The sequence below is a fragment of the Caloenas nicobarica genome, chromosome 1 (assembly GCF_036013445.1).
Source record: "Caloenas nicobarica isolate bCalNic1 chromosome 1, bCalNic1.hap1, whole genome shotgun sequence".
In the NCBI taxonomy this organism is placed as follows: domain Eukaryota; kingdom Metazoa; phylum Chordata; class Aves; order Columbiformes; family Columbidae; genus Caloenas; species Caloenas nicobarica.
Window position 1 is genome coordinate 24451845 of NC_088245.1, and position 12556 is coordinate 24464400.

General features: G+C 41.8%; 1 protein-coding gene across 1 annotated transcript; it reads right to left on the reverse strand.

Moving 5' to 3' along the window:
* Nucleotides 1-1413: 1413 nt before the first annotated feature.
* Nucleotides 1414-10983, reverse strand: LOC136000113 (hyaluronidase-1-like). Its single transcript, XM_065653808.1, has 3 exons — nt 10066-10983; nt 2966-3055; nt 1414-1839 (listed from the first exon to the last, which is right to left on the reverse strand). Exons 1-3 carry the CDS (start codon nt 10981-10983, stop codon nt 1414-1416), a joined length of 1434 nt encoding a protein of 477 aa, XP_065509880.1.
* Between the last annotated feature and the right edge of the window lie 1573 nt (nt 10984-12556).

Consider the following 12556-nt stretch of genomic DNA (forward strand, 5'->3'; position numbering starts at 1 on the left):
CTTTCCAGGTAGTTGGGCTTTGCAAAAAGAGGCTTCTTCATTTGAATTTGTTTTCAATGTTCAGACCTGGAATAAGTGAATCAATTAGTTCATCACTTATTTTGAAGACTAATATTAATTTAATTCTAACAGAAGATAAAAAATATTTGTTACCAAGGTTTTCATTGTATTTCACATTTCTCTACAGGGAAGAGGAAAAAAAGACACCAGGGTGTCAGCAAACTCTCCACTGGAGGGGTGCTGAGTCTCCTGATGAGTACAAAGCACCCACGAAAGAAGTGAAGGGAGCAGAGGAGCCTTCAGCCTCCTTTTGCTGTTGTGCCAGCTGACCCTGAGGGTGGTCCTGCTGAGCATCAGGCTCCAGCCAACCTTGCATGATCCCATCCTGCACTCACTCAAGTAGAGGGCACTGATGCAGCATCACACTGTGACCCTATCCTGACGGGTGACCGAGGGAGTACTCACCTCTAGGGTAAGGGGATCAAATGCATCCTAGCTTTGGTACCAGCTGGTGTAGTTAGTGGTCCTACATGAGAGCCCTTACCTGCAGCTGTGCAAACTCTGCCTGCTCTCAGTCAGCAGCACAGCTGCCTCCAGCCCCACCACTGGCAGCTGCAGTTGTAAAAAACTTCCAGTGGCATTGTCTAATGGTAAATCTTATTTTCTTTACAAAAGAAAGGGTTCTAAGTAGCTGAAATAGAAAGAAAAAAAAAGTATCTGTAAAATTACATTTACTTAGATACTTGGTTCCTTCAGTAATTATTAAGAAATTCAGACCGAATTCTGATTTTGATCTTCTACCTAGACAACCTGGTGATGAGGATGCAGAACTGGACTTGTGATTCTTCACTAAAATGTATGAGCTAAACTCAAAGACTTTTCTTTCCAGGCAGTTGTGCTACCATGGACATTCATACACTCTTCTGTGTGAAGTGGTAACCTAGACTAAAGAAGGCCATTGGGAAAATTTACACCCGACATAAACTGACAGAGCCTCATGGACTCTAGTAGGGCTCTGTAAGTGTACCTTATTGAAGAAAGTACATCACAGACTAAATCGGGAATATTGCCACCTCACCCACAGCATTTGTATTGCTTGTGTAAGCTTCTCAAAAAGTACCAAAAGTTTAACTGATGAACATTTCTGTCAGTTTAACTGAATTTATGCTATCCAAACAAATTACATATGCATGTCTCTACACAGTTTATTCTTATAAGCCTACAGAAATAATGGAAACATTTAAAAAGTGACTCACAACATTTAAAAACACATTTCAGTGACATAATGCATGGGCAAAATGGGAGAAAATCTATTTAATCAACAATGCTTTTTCCCTTTGTAATAAAAACTTGCTAAGGACCAGAAGTCTTAGTGGCACCATTTCTCATTTCCTTGCCCTACCTCAGAAGACTTTAGTGAGTGGTATGAAGTAGAAGCTGTGTGACTCCTAAGAGGAAGACATAAAGCTTTTGTTTTCTTGATCTACTGAACACAATGTGAGCCCAGCGCTCCACTAGATTTTGGTCAGGCAATTCACAAAATATTCCTGTCCAGCCCTGGTAACACTGACACATGAATCTCTGCCTCATGGCTTCAATACTCTCCAGGCTGGGTTCACCGGTCACCTGGAATCTGGGGCCCCTGTCTGAGTGACGGGCTTGGATCTTAAAATTAGTGGGTGACAAATGGAGGTAAGCAGAAGAGTCGCTATTTTTGCGAATACATCTTCCATTCTTCTTGCACAGGACTTTGCTACAGAGTTTGGCTGCTGAGGTCACATTAATGACGTAATGTCCTAACGGTCCATCAATGTACCGTTTCACAGTTGAACAGCTCTCCTGCAGGAAATAAGACCATGACACATTACACAGTAGCTAGCGCTATGTCCCAATTTATTATATCTGAGAAGATGCTAGATACAAAACTATTCTTGGCTAAAGTAACCTGTTGAGATAAATCTTGTTGGATTTACATACTGGAGTAATCTACTCAGTTTAAGTGAGTTTACTACCATGGATAAGATTAGCAAAATATTAACCTTTACTATATTGTCCATTTGAGTGCTTCATAGCAACATACAGTATTAGACTAGGGAGGAGTCCTAGTAAATTGAAAAAGAATTTATATGCTAATCTGAGACTAACTAGTTCCTTAACTGCTGACAAGGAGTAGTGCATGGGACTAACAGGTTTTAAAGGACATGTTTAGTCACTGCTTTGGTCCTGATCTCTCCAACTCCTTCAATTTCCCAGGAGCCACATCATTTTCAGAAATCAGCACAGATATTGCTGCAATTGCAGCTGGAAAGTTCCAGTTCAGATTTGCCTCTTCCTCTGCCCAAGTCAGTGGTGCTTTGCCAGAGACTCGGGGAGGAGGAGAGCAGACTGCACAAACACCAGGGTGGGCACCAAAGCCTAACCCAGGTTTGGGAGTGGGAGCTAGTCTACTGTGCCTCCTACAAAAGCCTCCTACCTCCTCCATCACTACAAGCAGGATTATTTGTAAAAGCTTGAGGAATGTGTGAGGAAGAAGTAGGCCTTTTCTTGTAGTAGCATCATTTTCCCTCTGTCATCTCAACAGAAACACCACCAGCAAAGAGAGAAAATACCCCCGCTCTGGACTCCATTCCTTCTCTGTGGATCTCTGTAAATGACCACAACTACAAAGTAGAACACTGTAAAACAAGCTGTGCTTATATTTTTGTTATTGCTCCACAACATGTTTTTCTTCTAATCTGGACTTACTATTCCATGGTACTACCAATGACCTGCCCAAAGCAATGTGCTCTGAAGAAACAGGACTTCTCAGCCTAATGAAAGTATAGAACTAACAAGGCCTGAAAGTAGAACTGACCCACTGTCCTCAGTCGCTGGCTGATGACATCGATAAGTGCTACGGAGGGTGTGGTGGCAGAGAAGAGGTATTGAGGTGATTCCTAAATACTAATAAACTGATGTGACCCACCTTTGAGCTGGCATATTGCATACTCCCCCAGAGAACAACTCCAGCTGCTCCCAAAGCTGCACTTTCACCAATGGTATTGACCAGATCTGTCTGAAAAAGAAGGCAAAAACCAGACATCAGAAAATGAAAGATATAAAAAGCACTAGGATATAGGCATCATTATTTTTTCCCCACAGAGGAGACATAAGTCCTGCGGTATATTCTTCAAAATAAAATCACTATTTAGCTTAGAAAGCTCTTCTGTGGACCTCCGAAGGTTTGCATAGGTTACATTCATGACTGTGACTACGAAATAATGGCACCATTATAGTTTATTCATAATGAGTCTTCCAACCAAAGTGGTGGAGTAAGAATTGAATGATCTATTTAATCTATCAGTCTCTGACTTTAGCAGGGCCTGTTGCAATAGGACAAGGAGTAGTAGTTTTAAACTAAAAGAGGGGAGATTCAGGCTAGATAAGAGAAAGAAACTTTTTCCAATGAGGGTGATAAAATACCGGAACAGGTTGCCCGAAGAGGTGGTGGATGTCCCATCCCTGGAGACATTCAAGGCCAGGCTGGACGGGGCTCTGAGCAACCTGATCTGGTTGAAGATGTCCCTGCTCATTGCAGGGGGCTGGACTAGATGACCTTTGAAGGTCCCTTCCAACCCAAATTATTTTATGATTCTATGATTCTGTGATTCTATGATTACCATACTTACATAGGCACCGTTTTTGGCAAGTGATAATATGCATGATCACACATCATCGGATCACCCTTACAGTGTCTGATTACAGTTGATAGGCTTTAGGCAGGTGTCTAACTTGCGCTGTTTCAGCCATGCCAACGCAGTTATAGACCTGCTGTTCCTACCAGCGTGAATGGCATTATTCCAGGAAACATATCTTTGGAAAATGAGCCTATCCAGTGCTACATAGTGCCAAATGGGAAAAGGAAAAAAAAAAAAAGCCACGTTTCTGCATACTGACTTAACCATGTCCACTCTTAGAGCTGCACCAACAAGCGATTGAGTTCCAGCAACAGCAGTAACACAGCTCTGCCAGAGCACAGACTGTGTGTAGGACAGGAGTCACTGGTGCCTTTCCAACAAGAAGGCAATGCACCTTGCAAGCGACTTAAAGCCCTGAGACCATGAATATTGTGTCTAGAGAAATGCAACTAGATCTTAGAAAATGTGGACGAAGGACCTTTTTCCTCCCCCAAATTTCAAGGCGTGACCAATTACATCTAAAATGACTTCTGCCTACAATAAGTGATGAGAAAGTAATTCCTGATAAGTGTTTGTAATGACAGATATTGGAATATTTCTCAATTTGATGAAGAAACAGCAAGTTAGTGATGGTCTTTAAGACAATCTTCCCACCTCTTCTTAGGAGAAAAGAATGCAAAAGACCAACCAAATTATCACAGTATGGTGATGGCACCTTAGAAATGAAAAATGATAGCATGGAAGAACCATGTTATTATTGTTAATTACTACTAAAAAATTATTTCAATGTGTAAGTGGGCCTGTTGATTTACTGATGCATAGTTAAGGAGTCCCCATTCCTGAAGTGTTTATGGCCCAAGAGATACAAAAGAAGGCATGAATAAATTCCTTGGGGAAGGGAGAATCTGCTGAAGAGTTGAAGACAATTACACAGAAGTCAGAGTGAGTGGTGACTCTGACCCTTAACCGAAGTTTGGACGAAACAGTGTAGGAAAACCTGGAGAAGTCTGAAAGAGCAGAGTTTGCATACTGACTCTTAGTGTAGAGTTCAGAGTGATTTAAACTATAATTGGTCTCACCAAAAGTTCATGTTGCTGCTGATCATCCAACCAGACTTTTAGAGAATGTAGCTACTCTTAAAAGTATATAGTTCAGTGCTAGTTTTATAAAAGGATAGTAGTGTGGGCTGCAGGTGCTACTTTGATGTGGGAAATGAATGGGATTTTTTCTGCTATGAAGTATGTGAATTAAGGATCAAAATATCAAATGTTAAGAGAGTGTGAAATACTGTCTGACCTCTTGGTAATGAGGGTTCTCAGGCTTTCCTCATCTGCAAAACATTTTATGAAGATTACCCAGATACAAAGGCTGGACCGTGATTCTACATTAGCCAGATGATGGTTGAGTGATTTAGCACTAACACAGTTCAGATCTCATTAACAATTTAATGAAACCTTTTCAGACAGCCAAAATAAACAATCAATAGATATTCAGCATTTCTGGATGAACTTAGACCTGAGCAAACCCTGAAATAAAGATTTTGTAAGTAATATGCTTTGGAGTTAGGGTGCTTGACCAGAAGTCAGTATATCCATCTTTTATTCTTCCATATTCCACATCTTCCTTTTGTTGCTTTTAGAAATCATTTAGATTCAGATCCACAAAGGGATTTCAGCACTTCATGTCTAATTCCTATGGATATAAAATAATCAAAACCAAGAGCATGACCCGTAAAGTTCACTTAGTCCTCTGGGTGTGAAGTCCAATGGCACTGATAATTTCACAACTGAAGTTCCTGAGGCACCTACGCTTCCACTTTCTCACACACCTAGAATCATCACCTTGCCAATGCTGAGAAACTCAGCACTTTTCTCAGGCTAAAGACAAAATCTGTCATTTGATTGGAAGGTACTTTCCCCTAGGGATGCTTAAAGGACTCTTGTAGCACCTGCACAGGTGTTGGATGCTGGCAAAACCAGCAGCTCACTGCAAAAAAAAATGGTATGGGACTTCATTTAAACATTCTCCTTCCACCTTATATTTCCTCTTTTTTTTGTGTTATTTTAAAGAAAGGTCATGTGCTAAGAGTCCTCTCCATGGGGAAAGAGAATTAGAAAGACATGGGCTGAATTTTTCTCTCTCACCTCATGCTTAAAAGATACATCATCTTCAGCTAACCCTGCAGTGGGGGTTACCTTCACCGTGAGGTTACAGACAACATCTAGAGAGATGGTATTTCTCTTTCTGATGCCGTTTCACCTTGCACCAATTCAATTAATGTTCAAAGGAGAGCCAGAGAAACAAGTGGGGACCTGACTACAGCTCATGATGAATTCAGCTTAATAATTAGGTAACTTGCCCACAAGGAAAGAAGTAGCATTTTAGACTGTCATTTCTAGGCCTAGTTCCACCTTTCACTGAATGGCTGACTCATGTTCAGCATCTCAAAAACCATCAGCACAGAAGGGCTCTTCCCTGCATCACCTATGAACAGGAAGTTGCACCTTCTCTTTTATTTTTGCTCTCTCATACACTCGTTCTTTTTGATCTAGTGATTCCCTAACTGTTTCCTGGTGTCTAACACAGGGTGCTGGATTCATCCTGAACAGGCTAGGAAGAGGACTGAGCCAAGAGCTCCTGTGCCAGGGCTGGGTGCTCTGACCATTGGATGGTCACACGAAATGGAGGCACCACTCCCCTCCCATCTCCTGCCACAGATAGGGTTAGAAAATAAAAGTTTCACCCCAGATTTGGGGTGTTTTGAGAAAACAAAAACCAAGTGCCTCTCATAATGTCTGGGAGTGGGAAATCAGGAGCAGAGATAGGGAGGTACCTCCACGAAGCCCCAGCTGAGGCACATGAGCTCCACCAGTGGCGTCAGACACAGCGGTCCTGGTTTTGGGGCTGAACTCACCACTGCTCCTCACGTAGCACAGCTTGGGCTTAGTGGGGGATCACTGGCATAGCTCTTCCGTGCGAGTGTAAGAAGGACCTCATATGGAAGAAAACATGCAAGTTTACAAAATTTTAGATCTCATTTTAAATATGAGCATCTTGGCATATGTCTAGGTGGGAATCCTATTTTACTCCTTGTATCAGATCCTCATCCATCAATGTTAGAGGACTGTCCTGAAGAGGCAACTTTATGGGCCAGCTGCCACTTAGGTGGCTGGTATTTCTCCAAGTGATAAACAAGTCAACAAAGCCTCTTCCCTTCTGGTGCTCATTCTTGTTCAGGCTTTTGGGGGCGGTGTGCAACAGCCAAAAATCCTCAAGATCATGCTGGGCTGTCTCCAAGCAGACAGTGGATTTGGCAGAGAGGAGGAGGCCCTAGTTTCTATCAGTGCTTCTCCAGATTTTGATCAGCCAAGTTACTGCACTGGGCATTAAAAAAATAGGTGAGCGAAGTCATTTCAGTTTTGGAGCCTGAGAGGAAACAGGACAGTCAGTTCTAGTTACATGTTGAGGAAAGAAAAATAAGTACCTCTGTAATTTTCCCTTTGAATTTGGAACAATCTTACTTACAGACATGGTTTTTCTGTATTCAAGAATTGTAGCACAAGCATGGCATAGTTGCAGGGAATGGTCTCTGTATACATGCACACCTGGTTATCAGAGAAGACTATCTATAGGTGAATGAGAGAAATGTTATCCATTATTCATCATTTGTTAGTTGTCATTTTGCTTTACTAATGATTTCAGCCATCTAGTCAGGAAGCACAGATGCTACTGTGTAACTTCCCTCTCCCACACGTTTAGTAGTGAATTGTCAATGCAGACAGTTTCTAAATACCCTACAGATGGTAAACTGCTTATACACATTTCCAGCAAATACAGAAACCTTTCATAATGATTGGGATCCCAATTCAGAATTCATAACCTTTTTCCAAGAAAAAAAAACAGGATGCCTTTCTCAGATACCTTATGCAGAACTCACCGGATTTCCAGGTGCAGTCAGGGTGAAAGGTACAGCACACGTAGCTACCGCGTCTCTTTCAGACTTGGGTCTTTTGTCTTTCTGAAGGTCTGCTACACCTGTGTCTCTCCCTCAGTGACTCTGACTCACAACCATTTTTCCTGTTTTCTTCTACTGTAATATTTACTGTATTTTTCATACTGTATACAGAAGGGCTTACACACCTGGCTTGAATGTGTCAACAATTATTTCTGCTGGAGCAGAATGTCACAACTCTTGCACAGCTTGATGGAGCAGAACAACAGTTCTCCTGGCCCAGTCCCTGTCAGAGCTCAGGTATCTATTAGCCTGCCGTCCGTATTTTTCTACGGCCATTTAGCCTGTATGTCATTGTACTACACCAGCTCCTTTCCTTGTCACATTCATGCACATTGTTGTTGCAGCTTGGAAGTTTCATTCCTTGTTTGTAGGTTTGTGAGCATCGCTTAGGGGGATGTCATGGGTCAAATGAGAAGCTTCAGTCATATTTAAAATACCTTAGTGGCTTCAGGGCTATGAGGGAAAAGAAGCACACTTTTTTCCTGATCATTCCTGTTTAGAGTTTTCTTAATTGTAACCCTGTATGTTCCTGGCAGTCCCCAAGCTGTTTGCACAGATGTGTAGAGTCTGAAGACACATCAAGCCCTATCCCCACAGCTGCCCGCAGAGCTGGGTCCTGTTCTTATCAGAAAATATGTAACAGAGCATAACCCAAAGATGTTTCCCTGTCTATGCAGGGATCTTCCCTGGCTGCAGAGTTGTACAGTGATCTTTAAAGCATCCAAAAGAGAGTGGCTACGTGCAATCGAAAAACAGACCAGCAAGGTAAAGAGTATAACTTACGAGAAATGTCACTCCAAATTGCCACTGTACTGTTCAGAACACAGCCTAGGCAAAACAGTAACTTTATATCAGCACATATTTTGAACTTGTGCATAACTGGTAACAGCATATTACTTTTTATAGCTTTCAGTTACATTTGTGGTATTTTTATATCTATCAAGGGACTAATCCATATTATAAAAATGTATTATCACAGCCTGCTTTTGAAGGATGCTCATTTATTTCACAGCCTGAGTTCTTCAGTGAAGGTGTTCTGAGGGAAATCCTGCCTGTAGCAGCCCCAGTGGCCCTTGCCCTCATTGGGACCCAGCCTGGCCTATTTGCCCAAGATTTCTGAGTCAGCTAGGACCTGCAGTTTCCACATCACACAGAAAACAGCTCCAAAGAGTCCCTGGTGATAAAAATGAGGCAGACGGAATTCATGATTGCTTCTATGTACCTCTTGCTTCCTGGGGGCAGCCTGGAACAGCTCTCAGACTGTGAGGGCTCCACCACACCTCCCCAGCTCCAGCTCCAGCTCCAAGCTGAAGCCACGTGCAGCCTGTGGTTTGCTGGACTGACCATTGCCTTTTCCTTTGCCCCTTCTCTCCCTTTTGTTCTGGTCCAAGTCAAGAACTTGTCTCTGGCAGCAGCAGAAGCAAGCTCTCACGCAGCTCTCTGTACACCAAAGGGAGGGAGCACCCCCAGATGCCTTTTAGCCATGGAGGGGTTGTTTCCATGAGTTCCGCAGACGAGACATCCTCTCCTCTCATGGAATTGAAAGCGATCAAAGCAAACCTTCTGGTACTTGGGGCAACTACCAGAGAAATGAACAAGCATCTGTGCCTCTCTATTATGTGCATAAACAAACTCCAAGCCACAACCGTCATTACACATCCAAAAAGTCTGGGATTTTTATGGATACATTTTTACCATCAATATTGTGGCCGGTATGTATTTATTGCACTTAATCATTTGTCAAAGGAACATTGCATGTCTCAAAAACTTGGCCTCTTTATTAAAAGGACGCTACAGTGTTAGCACTAAATGTTGGATTGTGAAGACATTTGAACATGTACCTCTGAAAACCGAGATGGCCGATGCTTATCATGCAGGAGTTGGTAACTCCAGGCCAGACTCATTTACTTGACTGCTTTGTTTCTATACTGAATGAATTTACATTTGGATAAAGAAACAAAAAAGCCCTGAGGCTCCTTTCTCATGAAAGTTTATCTTTCCATTACACTAATTAGTTTTAAACTTCACAAAAATTTGTCAAGTTTGTTTCACAAGCTGTCCTGAAGAATTAAAATATCAGAATGAATTACTTCCTTAAGGAAATGATTTCTTTGTACTTTCCTTTAAAATTATCCTCATTAAAAACATACAATGTCATCCTACACAAGCAGGCCAAAGCACTGCAATATTAACTCTTGAAAGGTGTAGAGTTTTGTACTGTGGCTATACTAGAAAACCTCCTTTGTAGATGGGCTGCCTTAAATATGAAAAATAAATGCATAAGTGCTTTTATATAAGGAAAGCTTTTAGAAAGTATTTTTTCTACAAGGCAGTTTCTAATCTCTAAATTTCTAAAGACGTCCGGCTGCTTACCTCTGTTAAAACATGAAAAGTATAGGCATAAAATGGTCTGGAGTAAACAAACACAGGCAAAACATAGTCTTTTCTAGCAATTGAGGCAACACGTATTGCCTCCTTAACCCGATAGTGAACAAATTTGAGTGCATTTGGACTTGACTTCAGTATATAATCCAGGTATATAGAAGGGTAGAGAGCAGTGCTTTCCTTCCACAGCCAAAGCAGGAGGTCATTGCGGGAAGACTCAATGGCTGGACATTTCCCCGTGTATCTTTGGGGGTGTTCTTTGTAATCATAATTGTAGCAGTCTGGGTAAAGATAGTAACCCCACAAACCATTTGGTCTCATATGCTCAGCCAAAAGGATAGTGTTGTTCATGAAACTCTTGCCAGCATTTTCAAATTCCTCTTTAGCCATTTTCCTAATTTTATCTTCTGACCACTGAGGATGCCGTCTCCTAACCATCTCAAGAGATTTATTTCTATAAATGCTTTTATTGCCCCAGTTCCTATCCCACTGGGGCCTCCAGTTTTCCCAGTCAATGACTGCAAGTCCCTGAAATTTCTTCATGGGTATGCAATAGTCGATGTCAGACTTTGCTTTATTAAGGTGTTTGATAAGACTTTCATTTTGGGGTACCCCTCCATTGACAGGATCTCCATTATCTGAATAGTAGGGGTAGTATCCCAAATGTGTGTGATAGAAGATTGTCACATTGGATCCACTCAAAGTCTCATTAGTGTTGGATGCAATGTCAAAAACACTGAGATCCAGGTCCACCTTGTACCGTAGCCTGCACTGCTCGGTCGGCGCATTCCAAACAACCACGAAAGGCTTGTGCAGAACCAGAGGGACTCGTGTTGGCTTCGGCAGCTGAGCCTTGACCACAGCAAGCAGCGCCGCCAGTGCTGACCATTTGACCCAAACATCCATGTTATGTTTTTTTTCTGGGAAATTGTTTTGATGTGTCCTTGGAAACAAAAACAAGAGAAGACACATTAGAAAGGCAGTAGCCACCCTGAAGGCAGATAGGATGACAAAAGGAGGTCTTTTGGTTTAATTTGTTTTTGTTAAGATTATACCTACCAAAAAAAGAGAAAAGTGCAAAACTATGATCTTGTAAAAATTAAGTAAAATTTCAAATGCTTTGGAAGACTTTTTGATAGACCTCGCTGTCTGGAAGTGTGTTCTGATGCTCAGCTTCTTTTTTTGTTTTCCTTATCACAAAGATACATCCTACAGTTGATTCAGACCTTACCTTAACACTTATTTGCTCCCTGATGTCTTTAAAAAAAATGAGTTAATAAAATAATAATTTAAAACAACAGTATAATAAAAAGAATGTGCTGCCCATTTGAAATCTAAGCTTCTGAGCTTGTTCTGCTACAGTCAGCCTTACTTGCCTAGAACATTACCACAGTGGAGCTAAGGCCTTCTTTACTACCTGTGTATGCTAATGGTCACAATAGGAAAGGTAATTTAAGCAAAAGGCAGACACTTCTACCTCTCACAGTTTAATCAAGAGAACTCAGAAATGCTGCAATTTTCAGCATATCTGTAACAAAGTGTATTGTTATCTACCCCTGAATTTAATTCTCATTTTCTAAATGAATAGATGCAAGAGTGATAATAAATCTGCAGGCTAGAAGGGTGGTTCTATCAATGACTTAATGGTTTAAGCTACTTATTACACTGAAAGCAAATTAAATATCCATATGTCAAAGAAAATAAATTATGTGGATTTGAACTAGCTGGAAAAGCATGCTGTATCTTTGAAAAAGCAAGCTAACCTGTAGAAGTGGAGACTTATTAGCACTAATCTTTCCTTTCAGGGTCTGCTGTTTTCCCTGAAAGTCACACTGGCCTGGGGACTACTAGTGCTCTGGAAGCTGCCAGGGCTGCAGGGCTGCTGGCAACCCGGGCACTCACACCCCCACTTTGCATTCCCTGGGGCAGCTGTTCACCCACTGCCCACAGTCGGCTGCTCCAGAATCTGCCCCAGCTCCTATTGCTGTCAGCTCTGTCCTGGCTTTGCCTTACAGGTCTCTTTGCTGCGGAATACAGTACCTATTACTGGTGCTGATGAGCAAACACTACACAGAATCACAGAATCACAGAATCACAGAATCACAGAATGTTAGGGATTGGAAGGGACCTCAAAAGATCATCTAGTCCAATCCCGCTGCCAGAGCAGGAACACCTGGATGAGGTTACACGGTGGGGTCCAGCTGACATATCAGCTTGAATTCAAAGATCATAAAAATTGTCTGCTCTTATGGGCATTACTGCATCTACAGGGTGTTTCAAAAACATGGATGCAATTTCAAAGCCTTATCCCTTCGAATTGGGTCCATCTTTTTGAAAAACCCTGTATAGTATGGCATGGCTTGTCCTCTCAGTTATCTTCCATTATCTGTCTGTCAAGTTTCTCCATTTTAGTCACATCTTAAATCACTGCAACCAGTCTGCATTGCGGGTTCAATTCATGCACTAGTTATATGATTTG

Bases quoted from the DNA above. Each gene is read 5' to 3' on its own strand.
- LOC136000113 (XM_065653808.1), bottom strand. From the start codon at position 10,983: ATGGATGTTTGGGTCAAATGGTCAGCACTGGCGGCGCTGCTTGCTGTG. The intron at 3,056-10,065 runs GTAAGCAGCCGG...CTTCTTTTTCAG, and splicing joins CTTTTCATGTTTTAACAGAG to ACAGATCTGGTCAATACCAT. The intron at 1,840-2,965 runs GTGGGTCACATC...TATTTCCTGCAG, and splicing joins TGCAATATGCCAGCTCAAAG to GAGAGCTGTTCAACTGTGAA.